The sequence below is a fragment of the Chaetomium globosum genome, genomic scaffold, assembly GCF_000143365.1.
Source record: "Chaetomium globosum CBS 148.51 scaffold_2 genomic scaffold, whole genome shotgun sequence".
Lineage (NCBI taxonomy): Eukaryota > Fungi > Ascomycota > Sordariomycetes > Sordariales > Chaetomiaceae > Chaetomium > Chaetomium globosum.
Genome location: NT_165977.1, coordinates 1,170,967 through 1,182,447, shown reverse-complemented (window position 1 = coordinate 1,182,447; position 11,481 = coordinate 1,170,967). Strand labels below are relative to the sequence as shown.

Genomic DNA, 11,481 nt, shown 5'->3' with positions numbered 1-11,481 from the left:
TGACCTGCAAACTTTCCGGTAAACCAACTCAGCAACGACAGGCCTTCCTCGACCTTGATGGGACGGGAATCCGCAGTCGTGAGTTGAGCGTGACGATACCTGGCTTTACCTGAGCTTTCCTTCCAGCCAATTCACCTGCTCTCCAAGATTGCCCAGCTCAGAGCTAATTGTCCAAGGGGCACAGACACAAGCGAGCGCTGCCCACCTTGTGAGAGGCGAAATCTACGGTCGAGTCAAGGCCCCGCCCGTTGTATAGGTATTTATTGGTCCATGACGAGCTGCGTGGCGTGAGATATCTCGGCTCGTCGAGTCTTCTAGTCAGATCTGGTTTCTCGGTTGCACACATCGACACCGCAGCGGGGAGACGGCAGCGGTATGACGGACAAGGTGAATGCAGAAGGTTATACCGAGCTACCCCACGCATTGTGAGGTCGTCGGCATCCCGGTTTCGATATCGCATAGCTTCAAGATTGCAACCTCCCGAGCACGTTCTCTTCCTGCCACGCCGAGGAGTGGGGGTTTTGGCTGTTCGCCTGGGTCGCAGCTTTCCCTTGCAGCTGTAAATCACAGTCGATGCGGTACAGGCATCTCCGGGTACACTACCACATGATCCAGTCTCACCAATCAGACTGCCGCTTGTTGGTTTCGGGCTGTATCTCAACCGTGGCAGCCCGAGATCTTGAGGCGGCCCGAGGAAACCTGGCGTGGCTGTTTCGACCGCAAGTCCCGTCGCAAAACACAGCTGCCGGCCCCGCTATTTCCGCCCCGCGTAAAATACAGTGCGTTACCCCACTACTGCCCGCGCACACGCTCTCCAACGCTACGTAAAAGGTGGGGTTGACTTCTGCCGGTGACCGCACAGCGTGTAACTGCCCGATAAAGAGAATTTCCAGGCGAGCCAGGTAAGCATCTGAACCGGTTGACCTTAGCAATCGTTTAAACTCATCCAACATCGAAAAAAATAGAAAAGGGCCCATCTCCCGCCCCAATTGTTGTTGTTGCAGAAAATCAAGCCTCATTCATCCCAACTATCTGTCAGTACCCGACTGTTTTGCCTGACGTCCTCCGAGTGCCCCTCTACCCCGCTACCGGATCCTTGTGTCACTGACAAGTTCCATTTCCGATTTCGTCAAGTCGGCAAGCACCTCGAACCTATACCATCAAAAACCAGAGCCCATGGGCGACCTCGTTCCCAGTCTGGAATTGCCTCCAGAGGCCGCTAAAAGCCACGCCATGGATAAAATCACAGACAAGATCGCGGCCTTGCCCGCCGGGCAGGACTACTTCTCGCTCGAATTCTTCCCGCCCAAGACCGCCATGGGCTTCTCCAACCTTCGCAGCCGTCTCGACCGCATGGCCAGGGCTCTGCGGCCGTTATTTGTCAATGTTACATGGGGAGCAGGAGGGTCGACAGCAACCAAGTCGCTCGAGCTGGCTGAGATTTGCCAGCGGGAGCTGGGCCTCACAACATGCCTGCACCTCACCTGCACCAACATGAGCCGTCGCTTGATCGACAAGGCTCTTGACGATGCAAAGGCGCTCGGCATCCGCAACATCCTTGCCCTAAGGGGAGACCCCCCACGAAGGGCCGAGTACCGCGACGCCAATGAACCCGAACCCGAGGAAGAGGAGGAATTTTCTTGGGCTGTCGACCTTGTCCGCTACATTCGCAAGACACATGGTGACTACTTCTGCATCGGCGTTGCGGCATACCCGGAGGGCCACGCCGATGAGAGCCACCCGCTGGGACAGAGTTTGGAGCATGACCTGCCATATCTAGTTGAAAAGACACAGGCGGGCGCCGACTTCATCATGACCCAGCTATTCTTCGATGTCGAGGCGTACAACCACTTCGAAAAGACATTGAGGGAGCATCCTAGTGGGGCCTTCAAGAATATCACCATCCTTCCTGGTCTCATGCCGATTCAGAGCTACCAAATGATCAAGCGGACAACAAAGCTCAGCCACGCCAACATCCCCGACTCTCTCATGGCTCGGTTAGACGCGGTCAAGGGCGACGATGAGAAGGTGAAGGAGGTAGGCGTAGATATTCTCAGCGAGATCGTCGAGCAGATCAAGGAGGTCAAGAGCAGGACCGACGAGCCGAGAGGCTTCCACTTCTACACGCTGAACCTAGAAAAAGCCGTGTCATTCATCGTCGAACGAACCGGGCTGATCTCCCCCATCACCCCCGAAGAGGAAAGCGCCGTCATCGACCAGGGCCCGCTCCCGGATATCCGCCTCCTACGCATCAACGGATCTACCCCCGACCCGTCCTCGCACGACCCCATGCGGCGGAAACCCTCAGTCGGCTCCGACCCCCGCGACCGAGTCATCGTGCAGGGCCGGTCCACCTCCTACCCTGATTGGGAAGCAACCGCTCTCGAGGCCAGCGTGCCGGCAGAGCCCATCAATTCCCGCGCCAACACGCTCGCCATCTCCGAGGGCGAGGGCGTGCTCGGCCGGGAGGCGACGTGGGACGACTTCCCCAACGGGAGGTGGGGGTGACGCGCGGTCGCCGGCGTACGGACAGATTGACGGCTACGGCGTCAGCCTGCACGTCACGGTGGCACAGGCGCGGCAGCTCTGGGGCGCGCCCGTCTCGCCGCCGGACATCAGCGCCATCTTCATCCGCCACCTGCGCGGCGAGCTGCAGACCATCCCCTGGAGCGAGGAGAGCTTCAGCGCCGAGACGGACAAGATCCGCGACCAGCTGGTCGCGCTCAACTCCAAGGGCTGGTGGACGCTGGCGTCGCAGCCCGCAGTCAACGGCCTGCGCTCGAGCGACCCCACCTTCGGCTGGGGCCCGCAGAACGGCTTCGTCTTTCAGAAGGCCTTTGTCGAGTTCTTTTTGCCGTTGGCCGACTGGGCGGCGCTCGAGAAGCGGCTCAACCGGCCCGAGATGGAAGGACGTCGTGTGCTTCTACGCGGCCAACGGCAAGGGCGACTTTGTCAGCTCCGACACGGCGCTGCCGCCCGCCGCCGGGGCCGAGGAGCGCGAGGCCAGCACTAACGCCGTCTCCTGGGGCGTGTTCCCCGGCAAGGAGATCGTCCCCCCGACCATCATCGAGGAGGTCAGCTTCCGAGCGTGGAGCGAAGAGGCCTTTGGCATCTGGGGGGAGTGGGTCAAGATCTACGAGAAGGGGTCGGAGAGCGAGCGGTTCTTGGAGCGCGTGCTCGCGGATACCTGGCTCGTAAATATCATTCATCATGATTTCCTGGAGACTGATGCGCTGTGAGATTTGCTGCTTGGTTGAGGGGCGTGTAGGTGAATATAGGGGCGGGTAGCACGACTCAGATGCGTGGGAGATCATGGCAGCGAGCATTAGGGTTGTGTGCGAAAAGCGGTACTGAGGTCGTATCTAGGGGCAGGCGACTGTGTGGAATGGACGGGTTGTACGTAGGAGGTTGTGGTGATGGAGGAACATGCCGGGAATTTTACCCATCCCGAATCTGGCAAGGAAGGACAACTATGGAGCTAGATGGCCGAGCCCTGATGTGATCTAGCCTGAGAGGAGGTTTGACCACCACTATCACGAAGCTTTCAACAGGCCCAGATCGCGATCTCGGGTTAATCATGAGAGTGCTCGCTGTCGCCTCAGCCAACCTTTGCGCAGATAAGAACACGACAAGTTTAGATATATGATTGGGTTTGCTCGGTCCAGATCCGCGACCGGCGACGTATTAGAGTACATGGAACCTTGGAACTCCTCATCGAGCAGATTCGTAATGAAAACTTCAAAAAACAAAGGCGAAAAAAACCCATGCCTAATCCATCCATCATCCCCTTCCCTTGAGCCTCCCTGCCGATCCGATAACCGAGATCTAAGCATGGAGACCCCTAACCAAATTCGAAGTTAAGCCACCGAGCGAGCCACCCTGCCAGGTAAGTCCCGTCAGCCTAAGTGACTAAACCCGGTCCTCTTTTAAACCCGGCCCGATTGTTCGGTGGTGGTTGCTATCTACTCCCTCCATGCATCCGAGATGCGGGGAGACGAGCCGGCGGCTGGCTGTCCGATCAAGCCCTGGCCTTTCTTTTCATTCTTTCTTAAGTGCTACTGAGCAATGAATGCCCACCCCGCCGGCCGACCGATGAATTGACTGATCGATCAACCGTTTTTGGTTTGATATGACGAATGAATGAAGCTTGGGAACTTGAGGGGAGGAGAGGGTTTTGAAAAAAAAATCAGGTAGAACAAACGTAGGAAAAAAAAAAAAAAAAAAGGGCTGCGAGCACTGTTTGCTGCAGTGCCGCGCCTGGAAATTGCCGCTTCTGCTGCTTTAGCAGAGAGGCGGGTGGGATCAATGTTGATAATGCCGGTTTCTTTTTGTAGATGAGCCGCTTGTGGTTGGGTGTGATAAGTGTGTTGTGGTGACACAGAGGGTTAAAGTCTTGATGTCGATGTGGAACAAGGAGAGGTGGATAGATAAGCGAGTACCCATCTCGAGGTCAGGCCATTGCCGCATCCTTTGTGGGCGGCCTCCATGGCTGACCGAGTCGCTGGGCTGATTTAAACATCACCTGCGTCCCACGCGTCTTCCTCGTCGCCCTGGTCCTCGAATCCACCAAAATCGATATCGGCGGTAAGCTTGGCCTCGTCTTGGTCAAAGCCCGTGCACATCTGGTTGTTGGTTCTCATGGGTGCGTACAGATTAGAAGCAGGATAGGTGGTGAACGCGGGGGTGAGGTTGTCCTCGTACTCAAACGAGGTTGTCGTACCACCCAAGTTGTCGGTGGAGGCGGTTGTCTGAGGGATGGTCATGTCCTGGATAGAAGGGGTGGGGGAAGGCATGGAGTTGAACATGTTGGTGTTGAAGGACGGCGTGTTGGTGGCAGCGCTAATGTCCATACTGGCGTTGTTCATTGTCATGTTGCCCATCTGCATGGTCTGAGCAGGAGTCGTGTCCAAGTAGGATAGGTTCGGAGTGGCCGGGCTGCTGTCGGCTGTGTAGCTGCCGCTGGAATAAGCGGAGCCACGGCGGGAGCTGGTCATACCCATGGCCGGGGCGTTGGCAACAGACGGAGAGGCGCTGGTTCTGGCAGGGGGAGGGGCGACGTTGTAACCGAAGCCGGTGGCAGGGTCAGTGTACCCGTTGGGCAGGTTGGACGACGAACTGAGGCCCGGGATGGGCGCCAAAGTGTACGAAGGACCCGTAGGTTGGGTCACGGCAGGACGAGGTGGGGCCGGGGCAATGGCGATGAGGCGGGGGCGCTTCGGCTTCTCGGCGGGCTTGGCCCAGGCGGAGCGAGGAACCAACTGGCCGGCGTTGCCTTGGGATTTGGGCTTGATCTTGGTGGGGGTGGTGTCAAGCTCCGAGTAGTCGGGCGAATCCTCCTCGTCGTCAAACCCGGCCTCGGGCTCGATCTTGACGGCCTTGCGCCGCTTGCTGGTGGGGGTGGTGCCCGAGCCGGGCTCGGTGGCCTTGGTAGACCGAGACCGTTTCGTCGTGCTCGGCGTGGCCGGCACACTACCGGTGGCACGCCCACCACCCTTCAGATGGGCACTAAATGCGCCGACGGGGTCCTCGCCCTTCTGGGCAGCCGCCTTGAGAACATCGCCGCCCTTCTTGATGTTGCGGAACTGGAAAGCCAGCCCGTCTGCGGTGCTCTCCCCGAAGTACTTTTGGGATGTCTATACTCAAGTCAGCATCTGTTCCTCGACTCAAGGCTCGCTTCCAACACAGATCCAGCAACTCGTCGTGGTTGTTGTGGTGGCGGCAAAGACGGTTACGGCGGCAACGGCGGCAACGGCGACAATGGCGACGGCGGCTGGCTGGGAGAGGCAACTGGTCTTACCGGACTCCTGCTTCAGGACTAGGATATCGTAGTCCCCAGGATCCAACCCCTCCTTCACCAAGGCGGTGGTAACCTTGGCCTGGGCCCTGGCGGCCCGGAACTTGTGCTCCATGGAGGAGACGGTAACCCCTCCGCCATGGAACTTGGCGATGTCTGGGGAGTTCGGACAGTGCCATGGTCAGTTCCAAATTCCGGAGGTACAAGGTTCCACGAACAAGTCGAATGGGCAAGAGACGGGTGCCCTCGTCGCGGTCTCTCTCGTCGCTCCCGCCAGCCCGCCGTGGTCTAAGCATTTAAATTGATCAAGTGAGTCCGACCAGTGGCCGGGAGCAGCGAGAGAGGACGAAGGGGCGCTAGTAATGAGAGAATATGGTTTGCATACCGTTGTAGTTGAAGCGATGGTTGCCCAACGAGGCAACCAACGCGGAAAGCAGGCGCGCCTGCGCCTCGTACGACTTGAACTGAGCCGTCCTCTCCTTCTTCTCCTTGCCCGGAGTTCCTTTGGGCGCCATTGTCGTTTTCTTTTGGCGTTTTTAAACGCGGGAGGCAGGGAAAGACGTTGGGAGAAGAGACTCTAGGCGTGAGGTCAGCAATCAAAGTCAAACTTGCGAATGCTTCGCGGGCCAAGGTTGGAATAACGGGTGGCAAAGAATCCCTTCGAGAGGGTTTGCGGTCAACTGCTGAAAAGTGAAAGTGGGAGAGAATAAAGATGGAGGCAAGCCGAGTTGGCTGAAGTATCGCTCGCAGCCCTCGAGAAAGGAGGAGAAGGATTTCTCAAGCAGAATTCAGATGAGGCAACTATCAAGTCCCTCGCAGGAGCGCCTTAAATCCGAGCTCAACTTGAACATGACAAAGAAGGACTAGTAGTCGGTGTGAGAGAGAAACGGCGCCCACCTCGATCGATTTTGCGGTCAAGTCGGGGCGACCGACTCGACGGACTCGATCATCGCCGCCAAACTCGTGGGCGCCGCCGTTTAAAAAACAAACCACAGCATAAAGAACAATGGTTTACATACCTTTAATGGTCGCGAGAGGGAGATAGGAGCTGCTAAGCTGGCCGAAATGCGATGTTTGTGGTGGAAGAAAGGCAGAAGATCGATCGGTCGAGCTGAGAGAGTTGTGGAAAAGAGAAAGAGAGAGAGGAAGAGGAAAGGATTGCAATTTGAAAGCGAGGGAAGGAATAAATAAACGTGGGCTATCTGGAAGGACCCGCGCGCGGGTCTTAGGACTGACGAGCTGATTTGACGACGGCGAGCCTGTTGATGGGAGCACAGGCCGGCCTGTAAATCGACCGGGGTGTCGTGAGGATGTGAAAGAGGTTGTGGGAAAATTCTATTGGGGGTCTGGTTAGCTGACAGCATGAGCACGATGAGACAAACAGATCGTGACTTGGTGTTGAGAGGTAAAATCCAGAGAACGATTATCTAGTGTCATTCAGGGGTAATCAACAAAAGGGGTTGTGAGCAGGAGAGTCCAAGAGGGAGGTTGCCTGGGGAACAAGGTAGGCAAAGTAAAGAGTGATCCTGCTTAGAGTACTCAAACAGGATTGAACAAAATAAATCATGAAAAGGAATTGTAAGCTTTGATAATCGCCTCAATGGGAGAAGGGAACAGAATCACACTGGCTCATGCTGGGTTTGGGGCATGAAGGGGGAGGATGAAAAGGGGTTAACAAGAACTTCAACTTGAACTCAAATTTGGTCCAAATAACCTGAAGTTAGGTACACACGTGCACGCAAGTATAGATGAATGTACTTGGCATAAGATGAACTTACAGCTAACAAGGAAACGACCTTAATATCTCCAAGCAGACTGGCTTCCCAGCTCTCCCCCCAACCTGACCCGCCCACCGGGCGCAAACGGGCGAGATAGGACAGCCGGGGTAACTATGTAGAGCAGGCCATGTATGGTGTTGCAATTGGCCACCAACGATATGAAGGGATGGGTGTATTTGTGGTCGTGATTGTTGTTGTTCTTGTCATTGAGCAACTGTTGCACGCAGCCTTGTTATCAAGGGGTGAATGGGGAAGAAAATGCAACTTGCAAGGCTGAAAGTATGCATTGACTGTCTCCATCCTACGCTGAAGACAGTTTAGTGTGTTAGTTGTAGTTTGTTATGGACAACCAATGGCTTTGGCAGGCCCCGGTCATTGGTGCCATATTGCCGGCAACCGGTAAAAGACTACACTGCAAGGTGCTCTGATGATATAGGGATATCTTAGAGACATTGAATGTTTGGTATTTCCCAATCAATGTATTGGTTTGTAGGTAGATTATCGTGCTCAGAAGTAGCTTGCTAACGTCCTTTCACCATCTTGGCAAAGTCCAATGGAACCCCAGGCTTCGTCAACAAACAATCCGACCTTGTCACTGACCCCTGTAAGTTCAGGAGATTCCTCGCAGACGCTTCGTCTACCAATAAATAGTCAATACATTGCAAGTCTATCATGACAAGTCCCATTTATAGTCCCGGGTCTTTATTAAGTCTTCTAAATCTATCCAAGCGCATTTTTGGTTTATCATCATACTTCATATCGTCTTCTCTGTCGTTGATGTCCTCCGGCCTGGCACGTTGCTATGGCCACTTGCCGTGGTAAAACCGTTCGGCTGCAGCTCATGTTGCCAGTTGGCGCTCAGAGGCTCCTTCGCAGTTGGCCCGCCGTCACCGTACATCATATATTGCACGCCTAGGAACGAGTCGCATGCAGCCTGGAACATGCCGCAAATCTTGAACGCCGGGGGGATCGACGTTGAGGAAGTGAAGAACCAGAACATCTTCATGCTGTCACCAATCAGCCAGCTGGCCAGCACTGAGACTCGGAATCCCTTGCAGGACCGAGATCGTATATTCGCCAAGATTTGCGGAATAGGTAGCGTTGCCTCAACGGAGAGACCAATGACCCCAATCATAGACGAATACGATTGGTACACCCAGGGAACGGGTGCCAGCAGCAGTTCGAGAACTACAAGGCCAACAAACAGACCCAGAAGGCACTGCCAATATCTACTCGCAGCGTCAGCACCTTTTCATCTCCGATATTGGATTGCGTGCGGGTAACCCACGGCTTCGGTGACCTCCACTGCCAAAAGTTGAATGGCCTCTGAGACTCGTTTACCCGAGCGAACGGGACCGCAGCGTCACCCCCCTTTGAATACGGTGCCGGCCGGTGATCCAGGCCGATCTTCAGCAGTATCACCTGCATGGCAACCATGACGCAAGACTGGACGAGAAGCGCACTGTCGTATTTCGCACCGGGGTAGTAGAATATTCCTGAAATGGAAGCGCGAGTGTCAGTTAGCCAATGCTAGAAGGGGGTGTTGGTAGGCCGGGCTCGGCTAGCACTAACCTGAGCAACGATGCGACAAGCATGATAAGGGGGATGTCCAGAGAGAAGCCGGCGCTGGACCTCGTCCGATGCATCGAGTAGGCTTGGTCGCTGTACGAGAGAACTGGCGACAGTATTAGGAATGCCGGGGTAAGGTACCCCGACAGCGTCGTCAACCAGCTCATGTTGCCTGTGGGACCGTGCAGATAGAAGTCGTTCGTTGGCGGTCTAGTGTCACGAGGAAGGGGACTGGTGACGAGAGTGGTCTCGGGAAAGAGCAATTGACACGGGAGAGGAACGTATTCTCATCTACAGGTCATTCCGAGAGGGTTGTCGTAGGTAAGCTACGGCGATGCGACAAGCAAAGGGCGGCCGCGGTGGTTGCGCGATGCAAAATTTCAGGTTTCGAGATCAAAGTCCAAAACGACCCTGTGGACCAAACCAGGACACCAACAACGCGGCGGGATCGACGGGAAGCTCCAAAATTGCGGAGTCCGTCTCAAGTGCCGGCAGGTCCCCAGCAGCTTGGATGCAGCTGTCGGCAGCTGCCTAGCCAAGTCTTATCTGCTTTGGGTAAGTGGAAACAACGGTTGCCAGGTTCACCACCGCAGTTTTAAACAACATCAATTCAATCAAAAAGGGGAAGGAGTAGACGTCAATTCCTGCTTGCCAGGACCTGTAGCCTGCGAAGAAATTGCCCCGATATTAAATCTTAACATTCAAGTTTCTAGAATCGCCACTTGTATGGTTTAAGTTCGATTGCTCTTCCACCGGTCTCCTGCATTAAGCCGCACGAAAAGCGGCATTCGAGACCACCCCTCTCCAGTTTATTCCACTGGTGCTTTTACATCCAGCCGGAAACCGTCCGGTGTGTAACGGTGTCAGACTCCCGATAATTGGCTTGTAAGACCCATCCGACGCTCGTTTCTGAAGAAGGAGTGCTTGCGGGTTGAGCTTTGTGGTTTCGAGACAATACAAACACGAGGAGGGGGTGATTGAATCTCTGCTAACTCTTTTCTCGACATAGGTTTGGACCATGCCTGGAAAAAACAATGTCTTTTGCATCGCCGGTGCCGAGCCATAGCCAATGGCTTATGGAGTGGCTTACGGAGAGAATGCGTTCTTGACGTATTCTTGAGCGTTCCGTCATGACCCAGTTCCCGTTCGGTTCGTTCGGTATCCTCACGGCACCGACCCTGGCCCGAAAATCTGAGGCATTCGGTGAGCGTGGCTCGTTCATTGCCCAGCCGAGCAATTTTAGCGGCCCTAGAGATATCAGGGATGGCAGCGGGCAGGCACAAACGTGGCTAAAGCCCGTGAAGCCCCCTTAACTCGCGCGACAGGCCCGCGGTGATTCGGGGTCAAGAGAACCTGGGGAGGCAATAATCTCAAACAGCTCACAACCTAACCTACAGCTTCCGGCGATCGGCCAGCACTCGGCTCAGCTTATCAACTTGCGCAAATGTGACCTGCAGGGCAACACATAATCAACTTCTACGGGGATTACGGAAAACCATGTCGGCAACGGGACTTTCTCCTCGTTACAAGAAAGGAGACAGTGAAGTGAACGGCGATGAGTGAGCAGTTTGTCTCCAACGCTGGACCAAAAAGCTTTGCGGGACACCACATCAATAATAACCGCCTGGTAGATACCTATCCCGTTGGGCGATCGGTCACCTTCTCCAAGGCTCACTACTTCATCATGACCGAAGGGGGTCTGAACGGCATCGGCAAGGACGAAACTCAAATTGCGCCGTCCGACACCGGATTGCTGACGCCAAACCTAGTCTGAGATGTGGCTTTGATCATTTCCATAATCTTCCATGATACTGACAGGATCCCGACATTCAACCCGGGCATGAACCACACCCCTCTTCACCCTACAACCTCGCGTAACGCACATATCATCTAAGAATACAGCAACTAAAATGCTGGTTAACCGTCACAGTCTAGACCGAACTCCGATTGAGGTTGGGGGGAAGGATTGGTCGTGCGATTTTGTTGTGACGAGACAATGAGCAAACGCCGTCGGATCTGAGCCCCTTGGGGCTTTCTTGAGAGCGGCTTCGTCTCTGTCCAAGCCGATCGTCCGGGCAAACTATACTTGCGACTCAAGAGGACCCAATGCAATGTACGATTTGAAGGACCTTTGCAACTTCCCTTTTGCAAGGACCGCCGCAACTTCTTCCTGCTGCGATGAAGGCGAAGACGATGCATGGATCATGCCATGTTGTTTCCGAAACCACGTCGGTTGTTTCCCAGGGCCCTTAGGACCTCGAAGAGAGTGGTCAGATGGCTGGCTCGAACGTTACCGGCAACTCGCTCCGCCATGCACAGTTGCAGGACGTTTTGAGGGGG

At 55.2% G+C, this 11,481-nt stretch overlaps 3 protein-coding genes across 3 annotated transcripts; 1 reads left to right on the top strand and 2 right to left on the bottom strand.

The window, feature by feature from the left end:
- Nucleotides 1-1,176: 1,176 nt before the first annotated feature.
- CHGG_02499 (uncharacterized protein) lies at nucleotides 1,177-3,239 on the top strand (the record flags this gene model as incomplete). Its single annotated transcript, XM_001229014.1, has 3 exons — nucleotides 1,177-2,498; nucleotides 2,554-2,917; nucleotides 2,994-3,239. 3 exons carry the CDS (start codon nucleotides 1,177-1,179, stop codon nucleotides 3,237-3,239), a joined length of 1,932 nt encoding a protein of 643 aa, XP_001229015.1.
- A 1,272-nt stretch (nucleotides 3,240-4,511) lies between these two features.
- On the bottom strand, nucleotides 4,512-6,309 carry CHGG_02498 (uncharacterized protein; the record flags this gene model as incomplete). Its single annotated transcript, XM_001229013.1, has 3 exons — nucleotides 4,512-5,621; nucleotides 5,733-5,950; nucleotides 6,180-6,309. The coding sequence occupies 3 exons, from the start codon at nucleotides 6,307-6,309 to the stop codon at nucleotides 4,512-4,514; spliced, it is 1,458 nt and encodes a 485-aa protein (XP_001229014.1).
- A 2,017-nt stretch (nucleotides 6,310-8,326) lies between these two features.
- CHGG_02497 (uncharacterized protein) lies at nucleotides 8,327-9,308 on the bottom strand (the record flags this gene model as incomplete). The annotated part of the gene is made up of 3 exons (XM_001229012.1): nucleotides 8,327-8,760; nucleotides 8,995-9,068; nucleotides 9,145-9,308. 3 exons carry the CDS (start codon nucleotides 9,306-9,308, stop codon nucleotides 8,327-8,329), a joined length of 672 nt encoding a protein of 223 aa, XP_001229013.1.
- Nucleotides 9,309-11,481: the final 2,173 nt, after the last annotated feature.